General features: G+C 34.8%; 4 protein-coding genes across 4 annotated transcripts; 2 read left to right on the forward strand and 2 right to left on the reverse strand.

The window, feature by feature from the left end:
• The first annotated feature begins 849 nt into the window (after positions 1–849).
• Positions 850–2,683, forward strand: LOC113872935 (F-box/LRR-repeat protein 4). The gene is made up of 2 exons (XM_027510837.1): positions 850–1,362; positions 1,615–2,683. Exons 1-2 carry the CDS (start codon positions 999–1,001, stop codon positions 2,508–2,510), a joined length of 1,260 nt encoding a protein of 419 aa, XP_027366638.1. The 5' UTR covers positions 850–998; the 3' UTR covers positions 2,511–2,683.
• Positions 2,684–3,539: 856 nt separating this feature from the next.
• On the forward strand, positions 3,540–6,527 carry LOC113872678 (E3 ubiquitin-protein ligase CIP8). The gene has a single exon (XM_027510408.1). It carries the CDS (start codon positions 3,648–3,650, stop codon positions 4,677–4,679), a length of 1,032 nt encoding a protein of 343 aa, XP_027366209.1. The 5' UTR covers positions 3,540–3,647; the 3' UTR covers positions 4,680–6,527.
• A 1,657-nt stretch (positions 6,528–8,184) lies between these two features.
• On the reverse strand, positions 8,185–9,140 carry LOC113873464 (GEM-like protein 4). The gene is made up of 3 exons (XM_027511594.1): positions 8,951–9,140; positions 8,470–8,744; positions 8,185–8,358 (listed from the first exon to the last, which is right to left on the reverse strand). The coding sequence occupies exons 1-3, from the start codon at positions 9,138–9,140 to the stop codon at positions 8,185–8,187; spliced, it is 639 nt and encodes a 212-aa protein (XP_027367395.1).
• A 4,801-nt stretch (positions 9,141–13,941) lies between these two features.
• On the reverse strand, positions 13,942–15,271 carry LOC113873237 (putative GEM-like protein 8). Its single transcript, XM_027511281.1, has 4 exons — positions 15,054–15,271; positions 14,892–14,963; positions 14,485–14,759; positions 13,942–14,376 (listed from the first exon to the last, which is right to left on the reverse strand). Exons 1-4 carry the CDS (start codon positions 15,190–15,192, stop codon positions 14,203–14,205), a joined length of 660 nt encoding a protein of 219 aa, XP_027367082.1. The 5' UTR covers positions 15,193–15,271; the 3' UTR covers positions 13,942–14,202.
• Positions 15,272–16,279: the final 1,008 nt, after the last annotated feature.

The raw sequence follows: 16,279 nt of genomic DNA on the forward strand, positions 1-16,279 counted from the left end.
CATTCTTCTAAATGATTCTCAATAGATCTTGTAAAAATAGGAAGTAAACAGTAATAACAATATGATGTGCCTTTAGTTTAAGATTTATTTATTTGTAATATGATTTAAAATGGTGAAGTTCTTGCAGTAAGACTTGAACTCAAATTTACTCAAGAATAAAAATTGTAGTGCTAAAAAAAAAAGATTAGCATTCGAATGGATTATGTGATCCAAAATTGCATCAATATTGTCGTGTTCGAATTTGAACCTCATATTACTATGACTCTTTCTTATTATTATTGCATAATAAAGAGAATACAATTTTAGAAATATTATAAATAAAATTCTCACTCATTTACTTCACTGATTGGTGGTGATCGATGATGGTAATTTTTAATAATAATAATTTTCAAAGATCAGAAATGAATAAATAAAAAGTTTAAAAAATTAGCAATTAAAATATTTATTAATAATAATATTAAAAATTAAAACGTTTTTACCGATAATAATATTAAAAACTAAAATAAAATATGATAATGTATAATATGTTATGTGTGATATTATTTTTATCATAAAATCAATTATATATGTCTTAACAAAATATATTAGCATTTTATTAGTGTTATTAATAATTTTTTAGTATAAAAACTAAAATGTTTGATAAAAAATGGAAGTAAAAAACTAATAATATTTTTAAAATTTCAAATAATACAATACTTGACTCTTATTATTTCATGGGACTAAAATAATTGATTAGTAAAAATATATATTTGATAAGTCGAAATTACCCCTTAACTAAAGAGATGAGTGGGATGAAAAGGGGCATTTTATCGTAAATTAACGGTGGGGGCGCTTTCCTTCAATCTACGCTTTGTCGTTGATAATGATTGATGTGAAGCAGCGCCGAATTAGGGTTCTTCGTTTTTACGTCTCAGAACTAAGGCTCTGTGTGTTATTATGCGAATAACAAAATAATTCCCATCTGCATTTAGCCCCAAATTGTGGGGTTAGGGTTTCCAATGGCTTCGCATTCGACTGACGACGACGCCGTATCGGGATCGAGGCTGTGCATTAACGACGCGTTGAGGGACGACGAGTTGCGTTCGATCCTGGCTCGTGTGGAGAGCGAGAAGGACAAGGAAACTTTCGGGTTGGTTTGTAAGAGATGGCTTCGGTTGCAGAGCACTGAAAGGAAGAAGCTCGCCGTACGTGCGGGTCCACAACTGCTGCAAAGAATGGCTGATAGGTTCACATGCTTGGTGGAGTTGGACCTCGCTCAGTCCGTTTCCCGATCCTTCTATCCCGGCGTCACCGATTTCGACCTCAACGTCATCGCCAATGGCTTCAGATGCTTGAGACTCCTCAATTTGCAGAATTGCAAAGGTCAACATTCTCTATTATTATTCTGCTAATTTAATTTATATTTTTATAGTTATAATTTTGTATAAATTTAATTTACACTGCAAGTCAACAATTTTAGTTAGTGCCATTGTAATTTCTCTCCTTTTGTTGATTCATGACTGTGAATTAGATTTAAAGGGTTTCCTTAATTATTATCATTACTGAATTTGAATTTGGTGAGTTCAGATTTAGAATAAGATTGACATGGTATTTCATTGTTTGTGTAATATACAGGAATTACAGATGTTGGAATGAAAGCGATTGGTGATGGGCTTTCCTTATTGCAGTCATTGGATGTATCCTACTGCAGAAAGCTGACCAACAAGGGATTATCAGCTGTTGCGAAAGGGTGTTGTGATTTACGTGTATTGCATCTGGCTGGTTGCAGATTCGTTACTGATGGAATGTTAGAAGATTTATCCAAAAACTGTCATAATTTAGAGGAGTTAGGATTGCAAGGGTGCACCAGCATTACTGACAATGGACTGATAAACCTCGCAAGCGGTTGTCGACGGATCAGGTTTTTAGACATCAATAAGTGTAGTAATGTCAGTGATGTTGGGGTTTCTAGTATCGCTAGGGCTTGTTCCTCTTCTCTCAAGACGTTGAAACTGTTAGATTGCTATAAAATTGGGGATGAAACCATACTGTGTTTGGCTAAATTCTGTGATAATCTTGAGACTTTGATCATTGGCGGTTGCCGGGATGTCTCCGGTGATGCAATAAAGTCACTGGCTACTGCTTGTAGAAGCAACCTTAAGAACTTGAGGATGGATTGGTGTTTAAACATTTCTGATTCTTCATTGAACTGTGTTTTAAGTCACTGCAGAAACCTTGAGGTTCTGGACATTGGTTGCTGTGAAGAGGTGACTGATGCTGCTTTTCATCAGCTTATAAGCAGTGAGGAGCCTGGTTTGAATCTCAAGATTTTGAAGGTAAGTAATTGTCCAAAGATAACAGTGGCTGGTATAGGCATTCTTGTGGGTAAATGCGAATATCTGGAATACTTGGATGTGAGGTCCTGCCCACATATTACAAAGGCTGGCCTTGATGAGGCTGGTTTCCATTTTCCTGAATGTTGTAAGATTAATTTTAATGGTAGCATCAGTGAGCCTGTTGAGCTTCTTTGATACTAGATAATTATTTTAAAAGATTGGCATCATCATTAAATCTTCCTATGTGAACTTTCTTGATAAGAGGCGTGCCTTTGTATTGTTCTTGGTGGTGTTAGTTTTATTGTGCAACCTATATGTATCATGTATGTGACTGCATTAATTGTTAGTGGATGTATCATAGTTCATTGATCAGTTCGGTTGTAAATTCGACCAATACAAATGTATATTGCTTTTTAAGTTTACCTGTTACAAATTTGCATTTGTCACTTGATTCGACCTGAATATCCCCGGGTTCAGTATGCATATTATTAATAAATAATTTTAGAAGAAAATAAAAAGGTAATGTATATAAAATTTTCTTACATAAGTTGAAGAAAATAACTTTTGGATTTATTAACATATATTTTTTAAATATTGATGTATATAAGTTAATTTTATCTTACAGAAAAGTTTGATTTATTTGATAATATTTTTTTACAAGTATGTGTGTATAGAGAGAGGGATTGACAAGAGATGTGAAATGTAAATACTTATATTATTTAATAATTTTTTTATAAAATATGAAATTAACAAATAAAATGTTGAATCTTATGTCATATTTATAATTATATATATAAAATATTATTTATTAAAATAATAAAATAATGTAATGAAAGGTTTATTATTTTTTTTATAAAATTTGGTAAATTTAATTTACTTGATAAAAAATTTTAAACAATTAAATTTGTTGAATATATTTTTGGGTAAATTTATGAACTAAAATTAGAGAAGGTGATACGACAGAAGAAAAAGAAATAGATGTTGTGTAGTTGCAACTTGCAAGAAAACGAAAAGAGAATGATAAGGGATTGGAAGGAGGTGGGGATTAGAAAAGATTGATTTTCCTAACCAGTAAATTGTAATTGTCAGCAAGTTAAGGCATTTATTCTTTATAAATTGGTTTATCCTGAAAACGAACCGTTAAATAAGACCCACTAATTAAAAAAAAATAATAATAATAATAAAAATGAGAAAGATCCTTTACCAATTTGAACGATAATAAAAAACTTGAGAAGTTGTATTATTATTCAATTATTCTAATCCCTTAGAAATCAACAAATCCAAACCCAAACCCAAATCACCACTCTCCGCTTCTTCAATCGCCGCCCTACAATGTCCGAAGCACCGTCTCAGCCACCGCTCCCAACAACCGACTCGCCGTCGTACTGGTGCTACCACTGCGAAAAACGCGTCTCCATCGAAACGCTCGCCAATCTCCCAGACGTCATCTGCGGCGAGTGCAAAAACGGCTTCGTTGAATCCATCCCAACTCCTTCTCGCTCTCGCTCCCCTTCATCCTCCTCCGACGACCCCTACTTTGGCTCCCAGTTCCTCCAGGTCCTTCGCCTAATCGCACAATCGGCGCGTGACGACGACGCGTCTCCTCCTCCTCCTCCCAACCGCTCTCCGGAGAACGACTTCCTCAGGATCGAGCTCGGCGGCTGGGACAACGATGACGAGAACGACGACGACGACGACGGCGTCGAGTTTCACAACGACGGCGAAGAACACGAAGGAGATGCGGAGGAGCAGGAAGAGCGATCCGGCAACGAGGATCCACACGGAGACGATGAAGATCTGAGGCGAAGACGGCGCGAGCTGCTTCGGCTTCGGATTAGGGATTTGGCGACACGAACGAGGAGCATGCGGAACCGGATCTTGGATTGGGCCGAGATTCTGATGGGCCTGGAAGATAATTCCATAGAGTTCCGGCTCCAGTTGCCGGAATCGGACCGGTACGTCGGAAATCCGGAGGATTACGTGGACGCGGCGGAGTACGAGGCGTTGCTGCAGACGCTGGCGGAGAGCGACGGAGGAGGGAGGAGGGGAGCTCCGCCGGCGTCTAAGTCGGCGGTGGAAGCGTTGTCGACGGTGAAAATATTGTCGGGAAGTGAGGTTGTGGTGTGCGCTATATGTAAGGATTCACTCGGCGTTGGAGAGACAGCAAAGAGATTGCCGTGTGGGCATGAGTACCATGGAGATTGCATCGTTCCTTGGTTGAGTTTTAGAAATTCTTGCCCTGTCTGCAGGTTTGAGCTACCAACGGATGATAAAGAATATGAGGAAGAGAGAGTGGTTAACGCTTCTTCTGATTCTAATAACGGTAATGGTGCTTCAAGTTCAGGTGGAGCTTCCACTGTTTGATTCCACCTGGTATGTTCTGTTCTGTTCTGTTCTGCTCTGCCATTTGTGTAATATATTTCGTTGCTGGCTTCTTCTATCTTCTTTTGTTAATTTCTCTTTTTTGTTATTAGTGGATTTTTATCGATGCTTGCACCATGTTATTTATTTGGAACGTTTATGTAGTTGGCTTCTTAGCTCTCGGATGCTAAGATACTTGTATATAGCATTTGGATTAATGTGATCAGATCACACTGCCTCAATGTCAAAATTTGCAGTTTCTCCCTATCGATCTTGTTAGAGTTTTGATTGTGAGCCGTGGCTTGTGATTTTCTGCTCAAATTTTGTTTTTCATGAGATGAACGATCTTGTTGTTTATGTAGAAGAAGAAATATTATTTAGGACATAGGGGAGGGAAAAAAGAAAGAGTGCAAGACAAAGCTTAAGATAAGTAAAGAAAATGACAATTACAACTGATCATAATGACAATGGAAGCATATTGACCAGATAGCGGACCTTTTTGCATGTCTGATAAAAATAACCATCTATTGTCTATTATGTTAGCAATATATATATGTATATATGGGTTAGGAAAATCACTTATCCCTCGAAAGAGAGGCATCGGCAAAAATTTGACTTCTGAAGATACACTCATGAGAATTATGCTAGAAGATAAAAGTAAAACTAACACTTTCATCATATAATTTATTTCTGGAGTCATTAGACTTGGATTGTGTGTTTTGTGAGCATTTGATTTCATGATGGTCACTGCTCTAATAACAAGCTAGGATGAGAATCTTAATTCGAAACTTTTCTGTGGCCTGGAAAGAGGAACACAATAAACAATGCCATTTGCCAAACAAGGAATAAGGAAGTGGAACATGACCTGACTAATTGGCCTGAAAATATAAGTGAAATGGAACATGATATTAATGTATTAACAAGTTGACCATTTTGATTGAGAATATAAATATGTAGCAGTGCTAAATAGAGTGTAAAAATGGGAGAACAGAGTCTTGAACTTGGTGTTTCAGGAGATTATTTGTCCATCTTCACAGGATAGATTGATCTCTAAAGGTAACGTTTCTATTTAACTTGGCAATATTTTAAATTTTAAGCCTTCCTAAAAATGACAGGCTGCAACTGTGAATACACACACTAGATATTTTCTCTGCATTTTGGACAGGGAGAGAGGAGTTGGGAACTGATTCTACAACATGTTACATTTTGTTCCTTTGCGACTCTTCAACAAGAGTCTGATAATTTGGTTAATCAATTCACCTTCGATTCTCTTGTGTAGTTAGTTTGTCATCTTGTAACTGTGACACGTGTAGTCATAGCTTATCTTCATATTCAGTAAATCCATTGTCATAGCCTTTATTATATATTTTCACAGTACGCGTAAGTTTTAGGTTTGCTAGCATTTCCTTTGGTTCTTTTACCGCATTTCAACATTTTATTCTCTAGGACTACGGCAGATTGTTGCCTTCTTTTCTGTCGTGGGAAATATCTTCGATAGGAATAACTTAGGTTCAGATAAGATTATTATTAGCTTTGCCAAAATTTGCCTCTTATTATTTATTAAACTGCAAATGGAATTTCAACCTGGATAGTGGATTGTATTGTGGATCTTTATAAGCCTCCGGTTGGAGATTGAAGTCTGAGGAGAACGGGGGAAGGATTTCAAAACGGAACTCAAGGGGGTCGGTGTCCAATCATTGTAGTTTGCATCTTCGCATTGTTTACAACATTTTTAAAATTTTGTCTTTCAATGTATCAAATTCTAAATTTTGTGCTAACTTAAAAAAAATGTACACTTTATAAAGATTGAGAAACATTGCATCTGTTAACCATAAAAGGTAACAAAAAAGGTTATCCGTCATCCACTCCACCCATTTTGTTTGCCAAGGTTACACACACAAGATACTTACTCTTAATTGGATCTTTATGAGATAAATATTTTCAGCTAGGTCCTACCATACATTTTTCATTTTTTAATTTAGAGAGTAAAAGTACCATGTTCTCTGCTTTCACATGCAAAAATGTCCATATTTCGCCCTTGTTAATACAGCCAAATTTAATTGAAACGAAGGATATCATACCTTGATAAAAAGTGACGATAAATCAAAAATATTTCTTCTCTTTTGCCCAACAAATAATTAATCATCTTTTGAGAAGAAGGGTACCATTATAATTTGCTTGATTTAATTGTAGGTTTGTTCGTTGATCAATCAATTAAGGTCGAAGATGGCCTGTAATACTCTTGAAAAGGTCCTTTATTATTAACAGAAGCTCAGAATGTTACATTAAACAATATTGATTATTCCATCAGAAAAGGTAAAGGCTAAAAATATTTTAGAATGTTAAATACATGGAAAAATTTTAGGGGATGGCATCGTCTTTGACAATAAGAAAGCTCCAGTCCTCTAGTAATAAAATAAGAAATTAAGTTGAAATAAAGAGACCGTTTACAAAAAATTGTAAAACAGACCACTTAACCAATCCGTGATAGATTGTTACAAAATGACTCCTATTTTATGTTTATTTAGCACGTGGCTTTTTTGTTTGAGAATAAGTGAATGCCAAATCGTTCCCTCATAATTCTTATGCTCCACGTGTAAACTACTTCTCTATTACGGAAAATCCAAGTTCAGAAAAAAGATAACAAGCTGCATCCGAGATTATACACTTGATGAAATTGAAAAGCCACTTTCACTGATTTTTAATATCTTAAAAGACGCGTGTCAACTCTACAACAGCCCATGCATGCACAAGCTTAAAGGAAATGAACCTTCTCTAGTCAGAAACAGCAATGAGCAAATGCCTTTGTCACCGGTACAGGTTCCAAGTACCTGTGAGTGAGGCTTGCACCAGTTGTAATTCTTCCTTTTATTTTCTGAGCTGGATACATTTTTTTTTATTGATGTACCTCCAATATATTAAGTGCAGGGAGTTTCGTGCCATTGCCTTTTAATCTGTTAAGCTTAATATACATTATATATGAAAGAGTTTTCTAGACAATGTTGTCATTTAGACTTCAACTTTTAATATGTATATTAAAATATTTGTCATTTGAAATCTTACTTTAAAACTTGGAAATTTTTCTTTGCAAAGTTGCTCCACTACTAATTAAAGATGCCTATTTTATATTAATTCACCAGTGTCATGCATTTAAGACAATCACTTCATATTAATCCTTATATTTTTTAAGATTTTAACTTTTTATTTTTCCCTACAATTGCACTCTTATAATTGCTGATAGAAAAACGAGCAAGAAAAGAGACTGATTGCACAAGTAAATACGTTTGATTCAATGAATAATACCCAAATTAGTTTCTGGTTCATCGGACATCAAAGATTTTAGCAAATTCTGCCAGAAATGTGCACAATATTTAATTTTGTCAATAGTTTAATTAACAAAAAATTTATTTATGTAAACATTTGTACATCTTTCAGCACCTTATACTTCTTCACAAAATATGCGATGAAGCAAAGGGAATAAACAATTTTAATTGTGCAGTTTTTTCCTCTAATCTTGAGAGATAGCCTCCTCAAGACATCTCAAAGCTTTCTGATAATTTAAGAAACCCATAAACCAGAAATCAAAACCATCCACAGTGACAATTTCTATGTACTTTCGTGAGGGCTTCTCCACATTTTGACTTTGGTTGACAGACTTTATCTTTTCAAGGGGAATAGAGACCTGAAATGACAAATACATTGAATTAACACATTAACAAAGGATGAAGAAAGATTTAAGAGATAGAAAATATTTGCATAGATTAGAGACTGCAAAAATTATTAAGAAAGTTACCTTATAATGGACCCTCATAAATTCTCCTTTGGCAGTAGAAACTTTGATGGATCTCTCACTGCAAAAAGCAACTTTATCAGTGGATATGAAGAGAAGGCCAGCTAGAGGACCGGATGTGGTTGATAAGTAGCATTGTGACGCTTTCAACAGTTTCTCCCCTTCTCTAACACCAAAAAGTTGCATGAAGACTTTCTCTACTCCACCAACCTGAAGAATTCTGGCTCCCAAACTTAATTTACCTTTTACTGTATCGGTTATCTTTGGCCCAAGTCTTACTGCATGTCAAATCAAACCATCAGTTAGAGCTTCATTTTATTTTCCATGCATCGTACATATTTTGTAAATTTAGTAATTTTGGAGGCAATGCAAAATGTTTGCAGTGTCATGAAGTACTATGTCATATAGTGCTTGTCCAATATCTTGCAAGTTTCATCCAAACAAAAATAAAAAAATTTAATGTTATTCTTTAAAGATTACATACCATGCTCTCGGACCCTCTGTAAAAATCCAGTTTTGTGGTGAAAGGGTGTCCTACTTTGCTTTGATTTCATGATAGACTTGCTGTATTTGCCACGAGAATCAGGCAAATATCTCCTTGACGACTTCCCAGCCTGGAATGTTGTGGCGACAGAAATTCCATTAGCAAGTTCTTGAAGAAATGAGGACTTCATATCTGTTATTATCTTTCAGGAGCGTTTCTTGAGCAATGACTAGCTTGTGAAAAATGTTCAAAGAGCTATTGAAACTTTGGTTGATGAATCCTTGTGTTCTACAATGGCATATAAATGGCTGAAAGGAAACAAGTTGATTGCTGACTTTTTGCTGGATGAGTCAGCTATGGATCATCATGAAGACTAGATGATTAAAAGTAATTCAAAATTTGAAGATTTGCATGTTGGGTTGCATATAGAAAAAAGGCAACATATAGAGGTACACGTCCTCATTGATCCCACAAGATAATGAAAATGAAAGATGTGTTTATTAATTAAAGAAGGCAACTTTTTTATCTTCAAAGTCTCTACTGTTGAATTTAAATATAAAACCTACATAAACATAGAACGTGGTTGGTTGGCTGCCTGCCTGTTACTGCTTGTATTCAAACCAAAGGTTCTATCATTTCTTTTTAGCTTTAAGCGCATTTGGATATTGACTCTAGGTTGGCCATTGGTTTGCATTATGCCAATATACATCTGTGATTTTAATGATTTATAGGGAACGTAGTTTTTTTCTTTTATCTACCGATATAATGTTCTCACGTTTACTATTTTTGGCTGAATGTTCTGTGAACATGATTAATTGATGCAAATAGAAAAAGATAAATAGTTAAGAACAAAATCCACCTACCCCATGTAAGAAATTAGAGGGAGTGAGGAATTTTTTCTGGATCCTTAGGGGGAAAAATAATATTAAGCAACCGTTTAGCTTTAGGAAATTGTCACCCTTTTGAAAATGGGAGGAAGCAAATAATATATTATGGTTTGTTAGGACAATGCCACGTGCATGATGACAAAACACGATCTATTGCCACTTTATTTTATTCATAAATGCTAATCAGAGGGTGTCATTTAAACTTTCTGAGCTGGAATTTCACCTTTCTGATGCCAAACATCTCAAAATTTTACTCGTATCAGATAAAGTATAGAGAGAAAAAAGTTTGCTTACATCCACCAGAATTACAAGCTAAATGAATAAGGTAATGCAGCATATTCGGGAAAAGATTCTGCCTTTATGTTTTCTACCAACACATATAAAATATTATAAACTACTTCATCAAACTGTAGTAAATTATATAAAACATCACCCATATTGTCTAATACCTGCCCTTCATATATATATATATATATATATATATATATATATATATATTAAATTCCTAAACGTGAGGACCAACATTAATTGAAGGTGCATATTTTATGTGAAAGGCTTAAAGAAAAAGAAGCTATGGAACATGATATTACGGGAAATTGTTTAGGTAAAAAGGAAGCTATGCAACAATGAATATCCAACGCCAGCTTTGGACATCATGTGCTAGAAGCAGTGTAGGGGAAGACACACTTCAATGTTTTTTTGCTGAAAAGGAACGGCCAAATCACTCCCACATCACCCCTATGCCCCACACGGAAAGCTCACTCTTGAAGTTCCTTCTTCATCACTTTCTGTTTTGTATTTTATAATTAGGGAAAACATCATGATTTTGTTATAAGGACACCACGGTTGGCTTTGCGTAATAAGAGGAATTATTTTTGTGCTCGTTAAATTTGAGGGGAGTGATTAAAATTACTGACGAAAATTTCTTTCGATAATTGTTTTGCTTTTGATTAATCACAATTCCTGTGTGTGTGTGTGTATTCAAGCGTTATGTTGTGCATGTTGTCAAATGGTGTGATCGATTGAAAGAGCACTAACTAGTACTTCCAAGTTGTCAAATGGTTTACAGGTATAAGGAGTTATGGTTGATACTCAAAGATCCTTATCACGTACCCACCAAAATTAACTTTTGCATCCAACAAATCCTTTCCACTAACCATTTAGGGGGTCTTCTACAAATCTGTCTGAAAGGTTGTGCTCGCCAGAATAGCTGTGTGTCACAACAAAGTTGTACCAATTTTTCATAAATTATAAAGGGCAGTGATTCGTCATAATCAAATACGAGTATTTCACTATTTATAACTAGGGGGAAAAAAGAACAGCAATAAAATAGGGTAAATAGGATGAGAATTATAATTAATATGCATTTTAAAAATCAAAGATAGGATCTTTTCCTAAAAGAATTGTCCAAGAAATATCTTTAAAAACAAGAAAGAATAGTTGTGGAGCAAGAAAGTGAAACCAAAGTCAATAGATTATTTGGTCTTGGCAGCGATTTCTGAAGGTAGAAATCTTGCTTTCTAAAGGAATGAAAGAGAACAAAGACGCAAGTTATGTTGAAGCAGCATCTTTTCAGAATCTCTCTCAACCAGGCGTGGCAAGGAAAGAAAAGTGATGAAATTTCAGGTTACAAAACAAGATCCTATCGTATTAAGTTGTAACAAACTAACAATCAGGCACTGTAAGAGACAAGTACTGTTTGCAACAAATAAACCAATCAGTCTACAGTATCTTTTTTACGTTCTCTACATTACTGAAAGGTGAATGAGAATATTAAATTAGATTTGTGAAAAGTCGCTGCAGAAATGCTCATGAGACTTCTCAATGGAATGTGTGTGAAGGTTCTATCTATGAGAATAAGGAGCTTTCAGGATTTGATGCCTAGCAAGTTAAGCAAACTGAACCAATAGTGAAAGTCAAGTGGGTCAAATCAAAATCAAAATACTTGACATGGCATGACACTCCCCTCATAGAATAGGCCAGCTGACAGCACACGTGCACACTTGTTGATGTGGGAAACAAAAAACAAAGGTCTTTTGCTTTTGAGACCAACACAGAGAGAGAGAGGACCAAAAACATTGTATTTTAGGAAGGCGCACATGCTTTTGTGTTTGTGAAAAAGGGTAATTATTACCAAATGATTTCCATATGCATCAGGGAACTATCATGTATGGACCATTAAAGACAGCAACACACAACACAACTGTGTAGATTAGGGACAAAAGTGGATTTTCCCATCCACTAAGTGTAAATATATCAATATAGAATGTATGTTTGTTAAAAGAGTTTATATTGTAGGATTTGTCCCTCTCGTTGTGCACATTTTTGTTTTTTAATCAGGATTAGTGTTGCCCATTTTCACTCTGTTTTACTTGTATTAGTTAAAAAAAAAACAAGTGTAGAGAGATCGGCAATTTGATATATCAAAATTTTAACAAGGTGAACTGAAATATATGTATAATAAATGGTGTAGTATTGTCAAATCTGTATGTTCTTAAACATTGAAATGAAGGTTGATATTTTGTTTGTAAGATCATTAAGGTATTGAAAATTTTGGAAACTTCTGGATCGTGGGAATTGAAACTAAACTAAAGCACATCCACAGGCAGTCTTTGATGAAGCCATTGATATTTTTTCTTTTTATGGGTCAAACAATGTTACTTCAAGGTTTTGTGGAAAAGTAAATTGCCAAATCATTCCTACATCATCCCCATGTCCCACATGTAAAGTTGATAGCAAAAGTTTCTTCTTCACCACTTTTTGAATTTTTTTGAACGGGAAAACGATCAAGTTACTATAGGCATATCATCACACTTAACCTTACCTAATGATTATTTAATGGTCAAATTTTAGCCATTGATATAATTTTTTATTTTATTTGCTGCATTTCTTAATTCCTCTCAATTAATTTTTCATATATATATATATATATATATATATATATATATATATATATATCTGGCAGTAGTTGTCAAGTGGGTACCTGCAAATGGTTTACAGGTATAAGAAGTTATCCAATGATACATTAAGACCCTTATCACCTGCCCATAAAGTTAAATTTTTTTTTTCGCTAATCCCATAGAGTTAATTTTAATACCCAAAAAACCACTTTCTGTATGGCCGTTTGTCATTAACAAAATCTCCTGAAAATTTGTGATCACGGTAGTAGTTTTGGGTCACAAAAATGATACCCTAATTAAGTTTTTTTTTTTTTATACATTAAAGGAATTACGTAGGAACATCATTCACAAAATCTGCATTTAATGTTATCTCAAGTTACCAAGACAGAACTCTAGTTTTAATAGTTAAACAGTACCAAAAACACTTAAAGAATTGGACCTAAGTTTTGTCCTAAAAAATAATGTATGATATAATTTTTAAAAACAAAAGAGACCAGCTACAGAGCAAGATCTACTGTTAACGAAGTCACTAGTAATGAAAATTCCTGTCACAAGCATGTGAAATCGTTGTTGTTTGAATTATTTGGCTGATTTCTTGCGGAATAGTCCTTTTGCCTTCAGAAGGCTGTAGATTTAGTAAAATTGTGAAAAGAGAACAAACAGAGTTAGAAGATTTGGCGATAAGCTTTTCAGATTCTCATGCCGCCAGCCTCATTTATAAGATGGATCCAGTGATATTTTCAACCAAAGTTAAGTTAAGATAACCAAATTTCGCCCCTCTATAACCAACTGGAACAAGTAACAAAGTCAAATTTATAGTGATTGACGAAATCAATTCAATAAGTATACTAGAATTGTCCATTTATCAATGTATTCTATCATACTTCCTGGCAATTATTTAAACTAATTAAATGAAACAGAATCACTTTTAAATAATTATATACAAATTTGATTAAAAAGTTAAGATGGTATGAATACAATCTGAATAACAAACTCTGGTTCTGAAAACATTTACACAGCAAATAATCCATAAGTAATTGAGCCTAGAACTTCTACAGTGGGGCAACTAACATTTTTCTTCCCCCCTGTTCTATGTATTTTTATAGAGCTCTAATATTGCCCCATCCCTGGATCAATACCTTCTCCAAAAGCAGTCTGATTCTTAGCACTGCCATCCAATCAACCATTGAATACATATTGCTTGGATTCTGCAGCAGATCAGGCATCAAATGGTGAACTCTTGCATTCACAATTTTTGTCTACAATCTGCAACTCCGCTGATATGAACCACATCCATTTGCTATCATAGGCCAAATGTGGTGTCTATCAGGATGGATATATACAATGAAGTGAAATCCCTTTCATCAGATACAATGCTCAGTATCTTCACTGATCACTTTTTGTATCTTTATGTTTGTGCTGAAAACATGAAGTTTAAAACTCAAACAGTGATTTTGCTACTCATCTAAGCTTGAGAAATCGCCTGCTCAAGATAATTGAAAGTTTTCTGATACTTTAGCACACCCATAAACCAGAAATCAAAATTGTCCACCGTGACTATCTCTATGTACTTCTGTTTTGGTTTCTGAACATTTTCACTTTGGTTCACACACTTAATCATCTTCAATGGAATGACAACCTGTAAATGATGACATAATTATAAACTTTTCAGAACCTCAACAAATCTAGGATTAGGAGAAACTGGGAAATATGAAAAGGTTTTTGTATATATTAATTCATGATTGACCTTATAACGGATTCTCAACATGTGGCCTTTCTGAGTGAAGACTTTAATTGATCTCTTGCTGCAGAAGGCAACCTTGTCAGTGGAGATGAAGAGGAAACCGGCTAGAGGGCCAGATGTGGTGGAAAGATAACACTGGGAAGCTTTCAATAGTTTTTCCCCTTCTCTCACATTAAAAAACTGCTTAAACACTTTTTCAACTCCACCCACTTGAAGAATTCGAGCCCCTAAGCTCAACTTCCTCTTAACAGTTTCTGATATATTTGTCCCTTGTCTCACTGAAGTTTCAGATTTATATAAACAGAATTAAATATGTTCACAAAGCAAAGATAATGCATGGTTTTCATATATGGTAGCACATCAGTGCCTTGTCACTTGGAGACATATCTAAGGCTTACAAGGATACTCACCATGTTCTTGGACTCCTTGTGAAAAACTGTCAGCATTCCTTCCATGCTTATTCACAATCGAATATGCTCTACCTGAAACATAGAAGCTTTTGGTGTTGGTAAAACCAACAATACTTCTTAATAAAATTAGATGTTTGTATGTAAAGGAAAAGAATAATTTACTTTGCTTTGTTGAGGTTGAACATTGGTATTGAGTGGCAGGATCAGGTAAGTATCTGTTGACTGACTTTTGGAGCTGATCATAACTTGCTGAGATGAATGGAGTTCCAACAACTAGCTCATGAAGAAGTGAGGTCTGCATGTTTAATGATTGATGAGGTTTCTGTTTATCAAAGAGACTAGTAGACAAAGAGGAATGGTCTGAGCTATTAGATTACAAAGGAAACAATGCTCACTTGGGTTGATAACTCCCTGGTATTTCCAAGTGGTATTTAAAGGGATGATAAATAGGAAGTGAATCTTGACACTTTGGTGGATGACTCAACCTTGGATCATCAACCATGTCATGATTGATAAAAAGGCACTGGCATAGCAACTTGAAGGACAGCTATTCAAGATAATATTTTAACATCATGGATTGTTTGGCTACTTTTAGAATAAAGGTGGTGCCAAAAAAAATTCATGCCTACTTTTTAAAAACTTAAATCCTTGAAAGGTTAGTTTTAAGAGGCTTTAAAAGAGGTTTATATATCTTCAGGAGCAAGATACCTTGGTTGTTGATCGAAGTAAGAAAATAAAACCTGTGGCTTGTAGTATATGGCCATGTTGTCATGAAAACCATTGGACAACTGCTCTGTTTTCGGAAAGGGTAAGGAAATTAAGCCAAAAGAAAGTAAAACACTGATTAGTTGCAATACTTTTCTGTTACATCTGCTTATGTGGGGATGCATCACCAAGGCTTTATGAGCTGGAATTTTAACTTTCTGATTCCAGATTTCTTTAAATTCTCGTGATTAAGGTAGGAAAAAAAGGAAAAGATGGTGAAGTTTATGCGTGCGACTATCCAATATTTATGATCTATTTGCAATTAACATATTAGTCAAAGTTAAATGTCATTTTCATTTTCTCTAACACAGTAGAAGGTTAAATAATTTTATGACTTATTTTATTTATGAAAGTTCAAAGCTAAAATACTGTTAAGACTTATTCAACCTAAAGTTCAGTGAGACTAGGGACGTGTCAAGATGACATGACATGTGCCTACATGCTGATGTGGGAGACAACACAATCTCTTGCTTTTCCCAGGGGAAAAGGGGAGCAAGCATTCCATGTACATGGTAGATATTCCTCTAGCTTGTTTTTGAGTGATTGACACATTTTGAAGAGAATGATATCAGCAGCAAATAAACCATTGCATTTATATTTGCTTTTATGTTTATAGAGAATAG

This window comes from Abrus precatorius, unplaced genomic scaffold (genome assembly GCF_003935025.1).
Source record: "Abrus precatorius isolate BTA unplaced genomic scaffold, Abrus_2018 Scaffold7, whole genome shotgun sequence".
NCBI lineage: Eukaryota > Viridiplantae > Streptophyta > Magnoliopsida > Fabales > Fabaceae > Abrus > Abrus precatorius.